Source organism: Lepisma saccharinum, chromosome 2, assembly GCF_977018435.1.
Source record: "Lepisma saccharinum chromosome 2, izLepSacc3.1, whole genome shotgun sequence".
NCBI classification, from domain to species: domain Eukaryota; kingdom Metazoa; phylum Arthropoda; class Insecta; order Zygentoma; family Lepismatidae; genus Lepisma; species Lepisma saccharinum.
Genome location: NC_139230.1, coordinates 185,446,991 through 185,467,227, shown reverse-complemented (window position 1 = coordinate 185,467,227; position 20,237 = coordinate 185,446,991). Strand labels below are relative to the sequence as shown.

The 20,237-nt window shown below is 37.3% G+C and overlaps 1 protein-coding gene across 2 annotated transcripts in view; it reads left to right on the top strand.

The window, feature by feature from the left end:
• LOC145984227 (uncharacterized) overlaps window positions 1–15,909 on the top strand; it is a 33,301-nt gene extending 17,392 nt beyond the window's left edge. For both annotated transcript variants that reach the window (XM_083117797.1, XM_083117796.1), the window contains one exon: window positions 8,370–15,909. In XM_083117797.1, the coding sequence (XP_082973923.1) occupies window positions 8,406–9,332 (927 nt within the window). In that variant the 5' untranslated portion in view covers window positions 8,370–8,405 and the 3' untranslated portion in view covers window positions 9,333–15,909. The remainder of the gene's footprint in view (window positions 1–8,369) is intronic.
• Window positions 15,910–20,237: the final 4,328 nt, after the last annotated feature.

The window sequence follows — 20,237 nt, the reverse complement described above, 5'->3', positions numbered from 1 at the left end:
GCATCAGTAGCAATGAGAGAATCACAAAAAGTACATCAAAATTGAGTAGAACCCCTATACAGTCTGGCTCCGACCACACAAGTTAGTAATGAAATGGATAGAAATCTCTATCTTCATATAAGGTCATGCCAATCAATTCTGTATTCTTTCAGCTAATGCTTGTATTTACCCAACAATATTTTGATGTAGGAGTTAGTTACTATTAATAGTGTCTTTTTAAAGATCAAGTCCATTGCAGCATTATTTTGACACATGTACAAACAGTTACCAACATACATTTACCAAATATTCTACTTGATTATGTAACTTAAAAATTACATAATCTTCAGCAGACCTGGAAAACTGGGGAAAAGTGAAGGAATTTTATCTTGATTGACAAATGTTAATTTGTTGAACAGTAGATGTGATGCAATGATTACAGTTATGCACAATTATTTTTTACATTTACAATCAAAGTTGGTGTTTGTCTGATCAGGTGAAAATTTACTTTGATATGTTTTAGGGAAATTTTTGCTATTAAATTTTACCAATGATTGTCAAGGATAGCTTTTTTCAGCATGGAAAGAGGAAATCATTTATGTTTGCACTCTTGGTGGTGATCACTGAGAGAAAATCTGTCAAGTTAGGTTTCAGAAAAAAATAGAGCTGTCACATAAACCATTGAAGTATTTGCCAAACAAGTCACAAAACTAGTCAATCACCATTCTAAAAGGGACTTTGCCATGAAATTCTCTTTCATTGAGCAAAACTGAACTTTAATGATAAAACTTTGGTCTGTGCACTTTTGAAGTCCTGCGATGAGTAATCCAGCATCCGCCTCTTAGATGAATTCAGTACCCACCTTCAGTTTTTGCTGCATTGCAAGAGTTGTCAATTTCTGCACATGGGGGTTAATCAGGCCATTCGTGGTTGTTTCTTGAAATGTCATATTTCTTGGTGCATGTCAATGTAGTACACTATTCTCCTGTTCAAGGTTGTGCATGTAAAGGCACAAAAACTCCCCAACCTTCAACTATCTGTCTGAAGGAGGTAGGAAGAAACTAGCCCAGTCAATTTCGCTGCACTCTATGACTCTATCTGCACTCACGTGTCTAGTTGGTTACATGGTGCAGCACCGACTCATCTACTTCCTTTATTTTTGTGTCAAGTAGTGTAATTGGCATCTGCACCATTTGCACTACATTCTGGAGTGGTGTATGGTCCCATGATGCATGGTAACCACTCAAATGAATGTTAAAGTGGCAGACAGGCATTTGTTTAATCTTCTGAACTTGAACGCCACTTATCATCTACTTGGTGGAACGTAATTTCCTTGCACCATCCTAACACTGGGATACACCTCCGCTGCACCTAGTGTCAAAAAGTGCAGGGAACTAAAGAGCGTATCAACCTTAAAAGTCAGTATAGAAGTAAATCAAGTACTTCCCTCTCTGTCTAATACATGAGTTTCGCCAATAGCTCTGTCCTTCTCTACCACCGCTGCATTGCCAGATGTTACAAAATTTACAAATTGTAAAAGTCATAAATTTCAAAAAGTGAAATCATTATCCTCTAAAGTTTTTTATGCTCTATTTACTGACAGCATTATATAACCTGTTATAAATTCATGTGATCTGAAATTTCCATAATTATACAATTTTGCAAAACGCTTAATTTTTTGTAGTAAATACTTCAAAAGCCATAAATATCAAACCACGTGAACAAATTTGCCAGTTTTTTTTTCTATGGGATCTAGGGTGTTTGTAGATATGATATTCTTCACCTGAGTGAATTATTTTGCTTACGAGGATAGTTATATATACACATTGGATATTTTGTATAAATCATCAGACCGTAACACGAAAAAGTTGGTTAGCGAGAAATTTTTCGGTTTGTCACGATACATGTGTAGACCAAGCTAGAAAAGTGTTGACCATTGTTTGAAGTTATTTTTAGAATGCATTGTTACCCCACACCACCGTTATTTATTGGGCAATGGTAGTTTGTTTACGTGGGCTGTCTCGTGTATCAAATTCACTGCACGCCACCGAGGTTACATTACAAATCATTTGCAGGCGCCCCAGTTCGTAGGAAGTGCAGTGTGACAATTGTGGATTGCATGTAACTTACATATTTCATTTAATAATGGATAGAGAAGCTGGAAAAAGATGCAGTATTGGTAAACTTTGAGGTAAAGAACGCATAATAGTTATGCGCATGTTAAATTACTTTTTAAAGTCAATGAATATCAGCAAGGCGGGTTAGACAACAGCTGATGTTACAGAGTGTTCTGAATGTCTTATATACAGAATACGAAAGGAAGAAACCAAAGGTCCTCTCAGAACACCGGCAAAGAAAAAGTCGAAAAGAATGGGGAAAGAGAATAATGGCAGAACGAGAAAATACGGTGGAACCGGGTCCATCAAGAGAAACAGATTTTTTGTAGGATGTAACGTCATTACCAGACAAGAACAGTAATTACGCTTAAAGGTACGTGAGCACACTTTGTTAGTACTTTATTTTCTGCAAAAAAATTATCTTAATGTTTGTTTTTGCATTTATTTAATTCTGTTTATGTAAAACATTCAATGAAAGAAGTAACAATAGTTGCATGTATTACACATGGTATAATGCAAATGTAAAATAGTAAATAGTTACTTCGAAATATAAACATTTACATGCAAATCTTGAGATAATTATCGTTTTTTCCCAAAATGCATCAAATACATAGATTTTGAAGATTTCCTATACAATATTAAGGAAGTAAATTTGTTGCAATCATTAGCGGTTAACAGCGACTCGATGCACCTTCGTTAGTTGATCTGGCAGCACCACACTCCATTTAGCCCATACTGACTTTTAAGGTTGAGACGCTCTATAGATGGGGCTATTAGAAGCAGCTTAACTAGTGATGCCATCCAACATGAGTTAGAGAAGCTGCACCATGACAATGACATGAGGAAACATTACACAACTGTTGTACCCCCCGTTCCCTATCCAGAGAGAGAGAGAGATGGAGGGAGGGAGAAATCTCTTGATTTAGCCTGCAGACTTCTTTTTCTTTCTGAGGATGGAGCCCATCCTGAAATAAAAGAGTTTCCAGATGATAGGAAAGATTAAAGAAAATACAGTACCTGCAGGCTATCCCACAAAACTTGTATCAGAATGCATTTCGACAGTGAAAGAAATGCTGGAATTGGTGTATGATGGCTGAAGGGAACTATTTTGAACTAACTCTCTAGCCTTCTTGAACCCGAAGGTTCATGGCTGCAGCAACACAGGCCTTCCATCTGTCCCTATCCTGAGCAAGATCTATATACTCTTTTCCATCCCTACCAATTTCCTTTATGTCCATCTCAACATTATCCCTCCATCTTCATCTTGGTCTTCCTACTGTCTCTTACCATCAGGTTTCCCAACAAGAATCCTGTAAAGTCTTCTTTCCTCTCTCATTCGTGCCACATGGCCTGCGCAACTAAGTCGTCTTGATTTAACCATTCTAATAATACTGTTTGACCAGCGATCCGAGAGCTCTCGAGTTTTCTGCGCATGCCCGAAGTAGAAGAGTCCAGTCGTAAATTGGGGGAGTTTGTGGAACCGCTTCTCTGAAACGCGAGCAGCGCGAGTGTCACGTGGGGAAACAGAGCAATGTTGCCAACCGGAGAATATTGACACAAGATATTGGAAGTGCTCTGGCCGTGGAGAGGCGTCTTTGCAAAAGCTGAAGTCTTGAACGTAGCGCCAGTTCGGCATCTTTGACCCAACCCCAGGGGAAGCCGACTGGACCCGTAACTGGTTTCGAGCCACCAATATGGACGTCCGGAAGGGGGGGGGGGGCAATGGGGGACGCCCCCCCTGAAAAATGAGTCATCCAAAAATTATGTATTTCGCACGTATAATTTCATTTTAACCACAATAATATGTGTTAATTATTGCATGATCACCATAAATTCAAATTTAAGCAGTGTGTTTTTAGGGAACAGCACTATTTTTGGAGAAAATGTGCCTTGTTTGCCCCCCCCCCTGGAAAAACCTACCTTGCCCCTCCCTGGAAAAAATCCTGCGGACGTCCATGGCCACCACCTGTTTTTCTGTAAAGCGATGTTGTCACTTTTGCCTGCAGTGTTTAGACATCCATTCATTCACTGCGACAATTTTACTCACAAGGTCTTTATATTATATATACAAAATAGCACAGCACAATAACACTAATCGAGATTCAACTCTTCAATACCAACAGTGAATCTAAAATTGACAAAAGAAATGGTTGTGCATGTCCCTCGGTTTTCGTTACTTATGTTCTGGTGGATAAGCATCCTCGCAGATTGGTAACACTGTTCAACGTGCAACCGCGAGCGGCGTTCTCGCGCCTGCCTTCCTATCGCCAACTTCCCCTTTTTCTTGGCACTTTGCCAACTGGAGCTCTCGGATCGCTGGTCAAACAGTATCTGGACATGAATACAACTTATGTACTTCTAAATTATGTAACCTTCTCCACTCACCTGTCTCCTCATCCCTTTTAGGCCCAAATATTTTCCTAAGGATCTTATTTTCAAATACTCTCAATTTATGTTCCTCTTTCAATGTAAGGGACCACGTTTCGCATCCATATAATATTACAGGCAAAATTACTGTTTTGTATATTTTAACTTTTAGTTTCTTAGATATTAAACGAGAAGACAAAAGTTTATGAAAAGAAAAGTAACATGCATTTCCTTGATTAAGCCTGCTTTTTATTTCCTCTTTAATATAATTTTCATTTGTTAGTATTACTCCTAAGTACTTGAATTTGAAAACTGTTTCAAACAAGTTGTTATCAATAATTAGATTTTGATTATTACCTAACACTTGGTTTCAGCCTGTAAGCATATATTTAGTTTTCTCTTTGCTAACTTCCAAACCTATCTCTTTAGCTCCTTTGAAACATATTTTAGCATTATACTTAATTGTATTTACATCATCCCCCAGTAAGTCTACATCATCTGCATATGCTAACAGCTGAGTCACACCGTTTAATTTTAGTCCTTCGTTAGTTTCTTTTACCTTCCTAACAGCATATTCTAAGGCAAAATTAAAGAGCAATGGAGATAATGCATCTCCTTGTTTTAACCCATCATGAATTGTAAATTGGTCAGACTTATTAATATCCATACGAATTTTACTTTCTGTTTCACTGGTGCATACTTTTATCATATTAACAAGCTTCTTAGGTATTCCAAACTCAACTAACATATTATATAATTGATCTCTTTTGACTGAATCATATACTTTTTTTAAAATCAATGAATAGCTGATGGACATTTTGATTATATTCCCACTTTTTCTGAAGGGTCTGTCTGATGTGAAAGATTTGATCTGTTACATTTAAATCCACAATCATCTATAATTTCATTAGCATATGGGGTTAGTCTTCCTAAAAGAATGTTAGATAATATTTTATATGTTGTTGAGAGTAGAGAAATTCCATGGTAATTATTGCAGTTGTATAACAAGTGGATACAATAACACTGGTCGACATTGGTTTCAATGTCTTGCAGATTACTATTGTCTCTGAATAATTTTAACATGTTGATTCCAAAAATGTATCCATTTTTACCATCATGTCCAGTGTTTTTTTTTTTTTTTTTTTTCAGAAAACAGCAATACAGGGTGATTCAAAAGTTCCGGGGTACTCTTTTTTTCTCTCTGAAATGGATGCAGTAATGGCAGATCCAACTTCACCTGGGTACATCGGGGTAAGGGGCCCTTGGGTGAGGGTGCTTCCATTGCATGGCCTCTATCTTGAATTTTGCCATATTGGATTGAGATCAAATTTTTCAAATGGCAAGGGAACCACGTGGGGTATCACATGGAAATCCTGATGTGATGGGAAGAAATTGATGTCATTTCCATGATCAGCAGCCCGACCCTGTGGCCGAGTGGTTAGCACATCGCGCTGCGACGCCTAGGGTCCCGGGTTCGAATCCCGGCCGGGCTTGGTTGTTTGTGAATGTCCATTCATCAATTTCATCATTTCATCACTCATCTCCATCTTTGCAAATTAGCCAAGAGGCACAAAACGCAAAGTAAAATAAACTAAATCAAATGAAAATCCATGATCAGCATTCAAAATACTTCCAGAATCACCTATTGGTTTGTGAAAAACCTAAATTTATTTTGTTGCATTCTGTAATAGGTATAATGGAATGCTGACTGAGAATTTTGATTGTAAAATTGTGAAAAATCCTGATGTGATGGGGAAAAATGGATACCATTTGCATGATCAGCATTCAAGATGCTTCCAGAATCCCTTATTGATTTGGAAACAGCCAAAATTTCCCTTGTATAAATTTATTTTGTTGCATTATGTATTAAATGTTATGTAATGGCGAATATGAGCATTTTGATTGGGAAATTGTGAAAAATTCTGATGTGATGGAAAAAAATGGATGTTATTTCCGTAATCAGCATTCAAAATACTTCCAGAAACACCTATTGATTTGAAAACATCCTAACTCTTTCTTAAAATGTCGAACAGTTTAATTTTTAAAAAGTTTGTTTTCTTTTTGAACAGACCTCATACAAGGGATTGTCGGAAAAAAGTTTCCCTAGTCTGTCATCTGCAGAGAGTTTTATCCTGAAGAAAGAACATGACATTAGCAGAAAGAGGCATCATTACACTATTCTTCCACGTAGTCCCCAGTGGCATTCAGGCACTTGTCGTACTGCTTCACAAGTTTGAAGAAACCCTGTTCATAAGATTGTGTCACCTGTTTACGATGAATTTGTGTATGACAGCTTCCACTTCTGCTGTTGTGGTGCACCATTTGCTTTGACATTACGTGAGGTCCATACACTTCCACCAGCAGGTTATGAATTTCCATACTGGGAGTCTCATGTGCCCATTCATAGTAAGCAACAGCTTGCACTTCATCCTTTATCCATGATTGCAACATGCCTCTGTTCTCCATGCTGGCCAGGCACACACTTCTCAACTCTTCCTGTCTTGTACACAGCAGTATGCTGGCACCCTCTGCAAGGAAAAGGTCATGCGTCTGACAACAAAAGAAGGTTGGTGTCCATATAACCACAACATATTACCAACCCAAAATCTCCACGCTTTCTTGAAATAGACACATGGGCAGGGCTCGAAAAATCCCAGTCGCCATGGCGACTAAAAGATTCAGCCTGGCGACTGTGATCTTCTGCTGTAATAGTGTCATTGTTTTAAGTTTGCATGTACGAAATTTTGAAGATTCTAAGTTCAAATTGCAGTACAGCATAAGTTAGCAAATTGTTTTTCCTTTCAACGTTGTGAACATTTCATAGAATCAGTACTTTACTCTTTGTCCCCCAAACCCCTAATTTTCTGCTTTCTCACATGATTTAGCGATGTTTTGAATATGGTGATGCTCAACTTTTATAGTATGCACAATTGCTAGTACAGTGGAACCTTGATAACTCATACTTGAGGGGGGGAAAAGAAAAAAATCGAGGTATCAAGGATTTCGACTTACCAAGGTTCCTGTTATTGAGGGCCAAAATCGCCGACTTCGAGTTATAGAGGTCTAAAGTTTACTGACCCTTCTGAACATTGGCACTACGTATGCCTATATCGTATGCCCGACACGATTGTTGATCACCTGACATTGTACGTACGTACCCTACACTTCGACTTATTAAGGTCCGTGCAGCTAAAACTTCGAGTTATAGAAGTGATTAGAATTTAACTTAGACTCAGAGGTTTTTCATACTCTACCTTCAAGTTATTGAGCTCGAACGGCATCCCATAAACTGTACAAAAATTTGTCTCATCAAGGTTTTATTAGAGTTGTTGAGGTAAAATTAATATTGAGTGTTATGGACAATTCAAGGGGATTACAAAAAATTCAACTTATCAAGGAATTCGAGATGTTGAGGTTCCAGTTATCAAGTTTCCACTGTAGGTGGTTTCCTGGGGCCTGATTTTCAGAGCTGGCGCCTAGCTCTGAAGAAGATTTTTCGAGCACTGCACATGGGAAATTTTTTTCCGACTATACCTCATATGTTAGAAACTTTTGTTCCCAGATTTTCCTTTGTGCATCATTAGAACCACAACTGGAATTTGGTGATTGAACTTAAAAGCTAGTGAATTATTGAAAGTTTGTTAATTGACTGACTGACTGACATTTATCATGTCCATAATTAACCTAAAGAGGCAGTGAGGCAACATAGTATAAGAAAATTGAAAAAAATACTGACCACTTTTGACTTTCCTAACTCAAATATATAAGAATCAAGATAAATGTAAATTAAATATGTATGTTGAGAATAATTTTAAAAACTGAGGAAAATATAGTTATGAAAAGTAGAAACATGTTGAATTAGAATGATTTTCTGTGCAATATATTTTACAGTACTATTTATTTTAGGTGATTGGAAGATTAGCCTCTAAAGAGATCAAGACCATGCTTGACGATACGGGAGATGAAACCGTAACACCAAAAGACACCAGCAGCGTTGATATAAGCCCTATTGGAAAGAAGAAGCGTAAGCATCGAAGGGGGAAAAAGAGAAAAGGTAGGGTATCTTCCTATTTCAACGGTAGCAAAACCAGTTTGGATGGTGGCACAGATGATGAATATGAGGAGACTGAGACTGAAACCAGTACTTTGTCAATTGGCCCCACATTTCCTGGTGTGCATGCATTGAATCTTTGTACCAGCACACCTATGTTAAGACCAGTTGAAGTACCCAATGCTCCTGAAAACTCTACTCAGTTTTTAATAGATGATCACGAGAACTCATCGTTGTTTCTCGATTTTGAACAAGGGTACAATTACCAAAATCTCAGTGGTATGTATTCTAATTCCTTTGTATCTCGTGAAGACACAGATGGCCTGTCAGCATCAGCAGAGGATGACTCCTCTTGGGCAAAATACTCAGAGCAAGACTTTGAAAAAATGTATCGTAGTGCTAAAGAGGAAGAACTTCTCAGTTGGTCGAGGGAAACTCTCATATCAGAAATTCTTAAACTTGAAAAGAAGGCATATAGACTAGAAACACAGATCTCACTTCGTGACCCAAAAGTATATATTGCCAAATTGCAGGAACAACTTCTTCATCTGCAGGAGGAAAACAAACAGCTGCGTGATGCTAAAAAGGCTGCTACTAATTTTTTTTCTCATATACAGACTGAACTGAGTAGTGATGACGAGTGCCCAGTGTCGAGTCAAGATACAGTGCCAGACAGCTTGTGTGAGCTTGAGACCGTAGTGGCTCCTTTGACAATTCAAGAAAACAATGTAACTGGATCAGAGGCATGTTCTACTCCTCCGACTGAAAATAATGGAGAATCACAATCCACTGTAGAGTGTGATTCTGCAATGTCATAATGTTGTTATCAGTGATATGTACAAATGCTACCTACTTTTAAGTGTTGATTTTTAGCATACTTGTTTGCCATGTGCTAGTAAATTTTAGGTAGTTCTCATTGTTCAGAAAGCGTTACACAAATAGTTACATATTTTTGTATAAACATTTGCTCTTCTGAAAAAAGTAATGTATATAATTTGTTCTTTTTAAAGTTTATTTGAAAGAAAAAAATGTGTGTTAGCATAATAATTTTAGAAAGAGTATTTCAGAAGAGTACTTTTAGAAATAATTTTGCAGAAGATAAATTTCAGGTTACTTTATATACAAAAATGTGGAAAACAAATTGTGGGAGGAAAATGTGATGTCAACAAAGTGCAATTAGACATTCCAAGTCTAGTGTTATAATAATATTGCCACCAAATTTATATTGAACATAGTTAGCTAATGACATGTGTTGAAAATTCCTTTATGTATGTAAGTATGTAAGCTACATAACTTGCTTGCTGTTCCTATGCTTGAATACAAATTTAAGTTTTAAGAGTCATCAGTGCTGATTGAAATTTGTAGCATAATGCATAGTTAAAATAGTAGTTGTTGTTATAATTCATGTTAACAATATCATCAGATTTTGCAAATAACTGCTGTATATTTCAATAACTTACACATGTATCTAACATACCCTCTGGTAAAGTCAATGATGGGTGAATAGCATATCAAATAAGTCATTTCTGGTAATCCATTAATTCTATCATGCTGTAACATCTTTCCTGCTTCTGTTTTATAATTTTGTTCAAACTTTTTTGCAAGATTGTACCTATTTTTCTCCCGTGAAGACTGACTATTGTCCAAATTCGTTCCATGGAATTTCTCTACTGTTGTGTTTTATTTGTTATATGTTCTTGTTTGAATTCCATAACGTGTTTATAGTAGTAGATAGGCTTTTGATTTTAGTCCATTATAGACAATTATAATGACAGATACAGAAGTCTTATTTGTTGCCACATATGTGTGTGCATACAGAATGGTTCTGTACCTTTGCAACAGGAAAATATTATTGAAGTGAAAGTAAAATAGTCCACAAAATTTCAATCCACTTCAGAAAATTGATTTATTGATTGGGTTTTATTTTACTTTGCTTTTCTGCCACTTTTTGGCTAACATGAAGATGAGGGTGAGTGATGATATGATGAAATTAATGAAGGGTGCACTAACAAAGAATGCCCAGGTTGGGATTTGAACCCACACTTCAAGAAACCTGGTAGCGAAGTTTTAAAGGTTTAATTTCACATTTTGTATTCCCTCACTTGCAGAGTTACTACAACAAAGGTGTAGCAATCACATTTCAACTTGCCACATAGAGATTTGTGCATTCTCATTTCCACTTCTATAATATTTACATGTTACAAAGTTGCAGATTCCCTTATGTGTATATATATGCACACAGCATTTATAAATAAAATATGTTGTGTAATATTTTTGTAAAATTAACAAAAATAGCAAATCAAATATGGGAAAAGATTAAAAGATTGAAAATTTAGCATGCACCTGAAAAATAAATTGTGATTTCCTTCTCTTGAGATTGCCTAAAACTTTATGGTGATTTTCCAGTTTTAATGGATAAGGTGATTGTGGTGTACTGCAGACAATATTTTATATTTTAAGGCCATCTCCAACACCAGTGAAGATTTGAGCATTTTTCTTGTCAGGCCTGTGTAAGCTTATGAGGTAATTTTGTTCACAATTATCTCAAGAGCCAGCAGGCAGAAAATTTTCAAATTTTACCTGAGCACTGAGAAAGGATGTGTCTAGAGAACCACTTTAAATATTTTCATTTACAGCATCAATGTTCTGAAAATGTATTCATTAATTTTACTCTTGAAATATATATTTATATATTCACTTTTGTGAATCATGTTGCCCGACATCAAGCTCACTGCAAGAGCTCAAGATCACCTAATGAGCTTGTAAAAAGAGGTTTGGAATAGGGATGGCCAGATCATCCTAAATTTTTTTGGATCTGATCCGGATCCTAAAATTTTTCGGATCTGGATCCGTTTGGCCATCCCACATGAGCGCTGCTTTAGAAAGTAAGAATGTGTTTATAACATATTGTTACCTGCTAATATATATACACACACACACACACACACACACACACACACACACACATATATATATATATATATACTCAGATCCCCACTTCAATTTGTCCTCATCTTAACATTTGAGGGGATGGTTGCCCCCCTAGAACAGTTTTTTTAGCCGAAACAAAAAAACACGTATTTCTTTCTTTAGGCCCCTCTATACACCTGTCAAGTTTAATGGAAATCGGAGGGGGGGACAGGGGTCAGATCCCACTTCAATTTGTCCTCATCTTAACATTTGAGGGAAGGGGGTGCCCCCTAGAACAGTTTTAAGCCGAAACAAAAAAAAAACACATATTTCTTCCTTTGGGCCCCTCTATAGACCTGTCAAGTTTCATGGAAATCGAAGGGGGACACTTAGATAACCTCCCTTGTTAGTCTTACACTTTGTAATTATATAACACTGCATATATTATAATGTTTTATTTTAATTTTTAAAACTGTAACTGTAGAACAATTGTATAGTTTTTGTATAACATTTCTATCTTGTTAAATGTGTTAAAGATTTCATCCTGGAATGGAATGTCTCACATTTATGTGTGTTTCCATTTCCAATACATTCGAATGAATTCAATGCAATTTACAAAATCACCTCGGACATTTTATGTTAAACAAGTAAGATTATTTTTGTGCACGAGTGTGTTAGCCAATGAATAGCAAATTATTTTAGGAACAACAATTGAAAAAGAATCTTGTAGGACTAACAAATGAAAAATTTATTTGTAATCGAAGATCATAATACCTTTTAAGGTGTGGTAATATTATAATGGGATTGAGATACGAAACTATCGGATCCGGATCTGGATCTTCAATTTCCGGATCCGTTTGGCCATCCCCAGTTTGGAACACAGTGAGTAGTCTTGTCCACAATAAAATAAGTTTAGAAAATCAACAGAAAGTTGCATGCTTCTTTAACTTTTAACTGGGTATCTTTGGAATTATGAACTGGAAATGCTGGAAAGAAACTGATGAAATATATTCTTAAGTCCTTTATACACAAAAGGTGTAATGGATTTGACCTACAGTTTATTGATTGATCGAGTTGGTTTATTTTTTACTTCTGTTTTTTGTTAATTTTGGCTAATTTTGAAGATGAGGATGAGGTTCATCCACAAAAGTAAGGGCCTTCCATAATTCCTTAATGTTGTCATCTTGTAATCAAGGATTTTTTGGTTCAACACATTGAACAGTTGTTTGGATCCCACTTTAAACTGTAGAACCAGTACCGAACCTATCTGAGCAGGAAGTGGACTATTCTGCCAAACTTTTGCAGATGGGTGGGGAAGAAGTAGCAAGGTAGTTTCTGCTCCCCTCAGAATTTGTAGCACAATCATTGTTACCCTTGAATTATTATGGGGAAGGAACATGCTCTATATAATACACCAATATCTCATATATGCATGTTACACTTTTCTAGATCATTGATGGGACTCCTTCCACACTACTATCAACAACACACACACACATGTGCATAGATATTTATGGGGTGTATGTATGAAGAATTAAAACAAATATTTGCATATTTCTTCTTTATTTCTATTGTGCGTGTCTGCATGCATATGTATTATTGTAGATAGTATTTGGTGCAAGAAAATGTACTTTTAAACAAGCTTTCAAAATCTTCCTGTTTGGTGGGTGCTTTTTGTTAATTTGGAGAAACATTTAGACCTCTTTGACTCGTAAATTGTACAACAATATAGCAAGTTAATGCTAACAACTTCCTCCATTTTAACTTTCAGGTAGAATCTGTACTACAAGTATACATGTTCTAATTATATTTAAAAATATCTGTCTGGCCTCGGATGTTTTACTGTCTTGCCTTCATGGAACAGAACAATATCTTGTTCATTGTTGAAATCTGTTTTTAAATTGATGTTATGCTATTGATCTCTGTCTGAAATTCTAGGGAAAATGCCACCTTCAACCCCTCATTGAGCACTGCACTGCTTTGCAGCACACTTTTGCCATTGTAGTATGTCAATTAATGTCAGTCCACACTAAGCTAATGTATGTGTGATGATTCTGTTTATTGTGCTGGAAAGTTTCCTCTGGTAATTTTCCATCTAAAATTGCAAAAACACCGATTTCGATCTTCACAGTGTTTTCCCCTACCACTTACACCCAACCAATTGCATGCAGGTTGAAAGCACATCTCCTTGGGGTGCCACCCTTGAGTGGGGTCCACCATGAGTAGCGCCTAAACCTTATTTCTGATTAGTGGCTATTTATTTTTAAAAGACTTGGATTTGTGTAGAGGAATTAATTGAAGTTACATAATAAGTACATTGCAAAATCATGTAGCACCTACGTATTACCAATAAATGTTTACTTTAGCGGTAACACTTAATAACAACACATGGTGTAATAGCTTGTGAAGGCCAGTGCATACGTACTGACTGCTGGCCTCACTTCCATCAGAGGTGGAAGATCATCCAACCAGACTGGGTGACGTGTGGTCAGCACAACGAAACCCCCCTGTTGTTGTTGTAGGTTTTCTATGACAGGGTCACGCTACTCATACATAGTTCCCCAATTTCCTCACAAAGGTGGGTGGGCACTGGTCCCATACACAGGCCGAAATCTCAGGAGAAGTTGTTATGCTTCGCCAAGGAGACTGGAACCTGCATGCATCCTGTAGCTGGGGCCCAGAGCTTGCACACCGTATGGCTACGGTGTGGAACAACGGTAGCACTTGAAGTATTTAAAAAATAAAGCAATTATTTTCATAAGTGAAACCATACATATGTAAGATAGTCATGTTTTTATTGGAGGAAAGTGGGTGTCAAAAATCCACCTCACCTCAATTTTATTTCGAGCTGCTGGTGCTCCCCCTCTACTCCCGGCTCATTAGTCCTGAATGAGGTTCCATGGAGGGCTCACTGTACTCTCTGCAGGGATGCACAGTCAAGAAAAGTAAAACAAATGTGATATTTTAAGAGTAAAATTAATGAATTAATTTTCAGGACATTGATGCAGTAAAACAAAATATCTAGAAACACCCTTTCTTAGTGCTCAGGTAAAATTTGGAAATTTTCTGTCTGCTGGTTCTCAAGATAATCATGACCAAACTTACCCCATAGACCTAGGCTTGGCAAGGGAAACGTTCAAATCTTCACCAGTGTTAAAAGATGGCCCTCAATCTACAAAAGCGAATGCCCCTGTTCCTTCCATATTTGATTTGCCAAAAGTCATTGTTACCATGTCAGTTTTCCTCTTGCCAGTTTTCATGTTATAGTAAACTCTAGTAGTTACATGTAATATAGTAGATGTAAATTGCATATAAATATTACATACATGATATATAACATGGCATATTCAAATTGTAAGATCTCACAAGTCATGACTGTTTAGTTTAAAGAAGATGGAACATTTGTGTTTACAGTGACCACTTTATGAAATAAAGAAAAAGACAAAGCTTATGTATAACTGGAGGGCGGACTTCTGCATATTTTGTATATTGTGATTTTATGTGTATATGTTGGTAAAAGCATTTAAATCAAGTAGACTTTTGAGTTTCCTGATTTCAACTCATTATTTGCCACATGAAAGAATCTCCATAATGCAAAGTGTTTTGGTTGTCAGGTTGTTCCTGAGTATTTTATACATGTTTTGTTTTCTTTTTATGTCCATATCCAAACAGCCTCCCCGATCGAATAGTGATAGCTTTGTTGCCTTGTAATCAAAGGGTCCCAGGTTCGATACCTGGTGGATGCACATAGTGGTTCAGATCCCACTTTAAACTGTAGATCCATTCCCGATTAGCCTATCTGTGCATAAAAGTGGACTTACTCGAACTCCATATCTAAACAGTTAACCATACATAAATATATATTTTTTTCATTAAGCTAGAGTCGTAACTCCAAAGCCTCACGTTGCACTTCTACATCCTGCCCATTACCACTGAAATTCTGAACTGTTCAATTTTTAAAGGTGTTAATATAAAAATTTACAATTTCTTTTTGCACAGCCAAATTGGATGCCATATCATGGTTAAAATTTCAGGTTATTCATTATATACCTACTTATTATTGAGAATTTCCCTATGTGCCACCTGAGAATACCTTTTGAATAAAATGTTGCCATTTTCCAGTGGCTACGTCTCATGATCCATAGCAATTGTATCCAGTTAAGTATGTTCCAGTGATTGAGTTAATTGTTTATTATGCATAGTACTTTTTTTTTAAATCACAAAATGATTGTATCTATATGTTTATATTTTGGCCTCTTTTCATGTATATTTTGCCATTTTCAGTGCATGTGAACCCGCCCTCTAATATAACAGTACAAATTTGTTTTAAAATTACAATATACACACACACATGCAGTGTCATTTGGACCATATTAATAAATCCAATTAGCGAGTACTTGCAGTTTTAGTTGTATTAGTAGAAATCCTGCTTAATTTATGTGAATTAACACTTGTACAGTCGGAGTAAATTGCTGTTATTAGGGAATTATTATGTATATTTTGCCATATCATAAAAATGGAAATTTTCTCCCGACTGTACATTCTGATTGAGTTGTTTCATTGAAGTGTTTGTATTGTATAGATACACTGTGGAACCTCGATTTTATGTTTTTCAGGGTGAAAAATTTTAAATGCAGGTAAATGCAAAAATCTTTGAAAATTGTATGACATTTTGTTCCGAAGAGTGAATGTATAATGTAGGAAAATGTTAAATCAAGGTTCCACGGAATGCAAGGGCAGATTAAAGGCGGGCAACCGCCCCCTCTGAGGCCCTCGAGGGGCATTGTGGGCAACTTCCACCGAGGACCTATTTTATTTTTTTCATATATTGATAATTTACATAGTTGGAATGAATTATAACACACATAGTATCAATTAAGAAACATACAAAAGGGGGATGGAGAGGATGCCCCACTACCCTAGGGGCATCAGACCCCCAAGGGCCTCATTTCTTCAATAATATACATTGTTGAAATGCAATGCAATAAAGCAAATATTGTGGCATTTTAGGAAGAACTACTGATATGGGGGAGCAGGAAGCTTAATGATGAATGTAGCGAGTGAGTAAAATAGGGGCGATGAATATAAGGAGGCAATGAGAGACAAGGGACGAAGAAAGATAAGAATGATGAAAGATAGGACGTGACAAATGAAAAGGGGGTGAACAAAGATTATAATGAAGAAAGACAGAAAGGCATCAATGATAAGGAGCTACAAGAGACAGGGGGTGAACAAAGATAATGATGGAAGATACGAGGGGATGAATAGTAAGGGGGTGAACAAAGATAAGAATAACAAATGATAGGGGCGATGAATGATAAGGGGCCAATCAGAGAAGAATGACAAAGGAAGGGGGGTGAACAGTGGCGTATGCTGGGTTTAAAACCTGGGCTATCTCTTTTTATCATAATGTTCAAATGGGAGGCTCTTTTTCATACAATTTCTTGGATTTTAAGGTGATGTGACATTGCGATTAAAATACATACATTACAATTTACTAATAATTATAAAAATATCACTGTTTCATTAATATAAAAACAATAAAGAAAACATTTCAAATATTTCATGGTTATTTATAAAATATAGAGGCCCATATTGTGAAATATTTATGTAGGCCTACGTGCGAGAATAAAATATACGCGTATAATAAACTTCATACCTTGAATATTTAATTTGGACAGGAACTCCATTCTTCTCTTGGCAACCTCTGTGGTAAAATGGTTATTACCACAGCACACTAGGATGCCAGGGGTCCCGGCCTCAATCCAGGCATGGACATGGATATTCTTTGTGAATGACCCTTCATGAATTTCATCGTATTGTCACTCATTCTCATCGTCGTGATTAGCTAAAGTGGCAGAATAGCAACGCAAAATAACAAATCAAATCCATTCTTCTCTTCTTTGCGATGCCAGAGGCCTGCATATCTTCACGATTTGAAGTTTATCCTCATGCAAAAGCAGAGTAAATTGTTTCGGCAATAGTTCGTTAATTATGTCATTAATTTTCATTCACTACACGACGCAGCACAGATCATTCAAAACATATATACGTAATTCACTCACTCAATACACTTAAGAAAATCCACACAGTAAGAAACTTAATTTTCTTAAAGTTCCTTCAATGTGATTTCCACTCGCAAAATGCCCTTTGTCATCTCCGGCCAGTCAGTCTACCCCAGCCAGTAATAAACCAAGCAGCAGAGGGGTTGAAAACATCATAAAGTGTGGTTGGGTGAAGGTCAGCGGCCTGTGAGTTCTGCATGTGTTCGATGGGACAGTGTTGTTTTGGCCTAGAGGACAAATTCCCTATCACATGCCAGCCACTCTTTTCCCGTTCCTATAATAGTAGTTTAGTTTCAAAATTTCCCTTACCTGGGAAAATCCCATGCTGGTTAGCACATTGGCATCGCTGTAAGGTTTTACCGCCGTTGTAAAACGAAGAGTTCCCTGTCTAAGAAGCCACTACAAATACGTCGCCGACCACCCCCAGGCGCTTTTCGGGGAAGAATATAACCGCTGAAGTCTGGTGGTAGTTTTACAGCAAAGGAGTCCATCCCCATGTATAGAGCGAGCACAAGGAAAACAAATCTTGGACGAAAAACTCCCGCGCAGCGTTTTCTTCCATTGAGCTCGGGCCGTAAGGAAGCATGGTCCACTCTCCCCCTCCTGTCCTCGCGGGAGTACGGTGCACAGGAGTCGCGGGTTTTATACTATCATTTTTTCCCACGGTCGTTGTTTGAGAGTGAAGCATCAGTCACATTTGATAGTCGATTATTTTCTGTATTTAATCTGGGCTTCGGCGATAGCCTAGGTAGCCTAGAATGTACGCGCCTGGGGGTGAACAAAGAAGAATGATGAAACATGGGAGTGACGAGAGACGGGGGGGGGGGCGAACAAAGATAAGAATGATTAAGGAAGGGGCGACGAGAGATAGGAGGTGAAAAAGAATGAGGATGGGTGGGGGCGAACAAAGATAAGAATGACTAGGGTTATCAAATAATTTCTCTCATGAGTCTGTTGTGCTGATGGTAATGAAATTACTCTCTCAACATTTGAATTATGACCTGCAATGGCAAACAAATATTCAGCAATTACCGTAATTTAAAATGGTTCCAGAAGTTTCATCTTGGGTAGTTTTTTGTTCAATAACAGGGTGTCTACCAAAATAACACATCCAGAATTCTGGACTTTTCTAAACCTTTTTTCCGTTTTTCTTAACTTTTATTTATTCGACCCCTACTTAGGTAAAGTTGGAAATTAGTAATTAAGAAAATAAATATTTATTTAATGAAAACCCCTACCAAAGGGCCATTAAAGATACAAACTGAATCTGAATTTAAGAAGAGAATTAGATCTGCTTTCTCGTATTAATACATCCTGAACTGTGTTTGGCAGACAAGCGAGGCTTTGGCGTCTGGACTCGCAGCCAGTATAATCTTATGTGGGGCTTGTGTCGGTTGTCCCTATATGTTTGTGACTGTCCCTTCATCCATCTTATCTTACCACCATTCATCCTCATCTTCACGGTTAGCCAAAGGGACAGAAAAAAGTGAAGTAAAATAAACTAAATCAACCAATCAGTCATTTTGATAGCAAAAATTATTGACCACAAGAATAATTTATTGCCTTTTTATTGACTTCTTGTTGATTTCTTTACTTTTTCTTGACTGGCAGACACCCTGAATAACTTTGTTCTCTATACCCCTGCTTTACAATCAAATTATATTGAATAAGAATCGGCAACACCTTGTTCCATCAGTATAAACCCTAAGGCAAGAAATTCTGCTCAGGCATTGAACAGTGACGTTATCAGAAAGTGGTCCCAAAACTTTGTTCATTAATTGCTTCCCTTTTCCTGTATGTTTAATAGCAGGATGAATGCTTTTTCTTTTTGTGCAATGACTGAATCAAAATAAATCTTACTATTGAGTTTGGAAGCACAGTCCATATACGTGTAACTTGCATGATTTTTTCTGTTACGTATTTTCCTAATTAATATTATGTGATGCTCAAAATGTAGGACATTTATAATGTTTTTCAAATTCCTCCCAGACACCGGACATAAGGCTAAAATGTAGAACATGTCCGGGAAAAACCAGACGTCTGGTAACCCTAAGAATGACGAAAGAAAGAACAGGACGAATGATAAGGGGCGAACAAAGATAAGAATGAGGATGGATGGGGACGACGAAAGATAGGAAGCGATGAGAGATAGGGGGTGAACAAAGGTAAGAATGATGAATAAAGGGGAGTGACGAGAGATAAGCATGAAATGAACTTTAGGCGAAGGATTAGTATAATATTACTAGGGTAGATCAAAGGAGTCGTGAGGTGACCGCCCCTTCACAGAGTAGTTAGAAAATATTCCCGCCACCTCTACTTCCTCACTCACTTTTTCATTGCGGTCACTCTGGAAATGCCATAGCCAGCGAAATAGAGCAGCTGACATGTACCCCAGTGCCACTAGGGCGATGATGAAAAAAATTAGGCGAACTACAACTATCAATCTTAGTAGCTTGCTGCAAGGCCGAATTGAAGGCTTCAGGGGGCGATCATTCTTCTCCTGCACCCCTTACAAAGGCTTTATTTTTTAGTTATTGAGAATTTTGCAAAGAATGAAATACATCAAACATTGGGGGCTGGGGCAAAAACATGACAAACGGCTGGGTCTTCAACGTTTTAGTTACGACAGTGATTTTATGACACATAGGGTGGGACCGTTGTTTGTGAGGGAAGTGTGCTGTGCGCTGAAAGGGTGGGTGGTCCGCCGTAATGAGTGTCCACCCCCCCCCCCCCCGTATCAGCGTCACT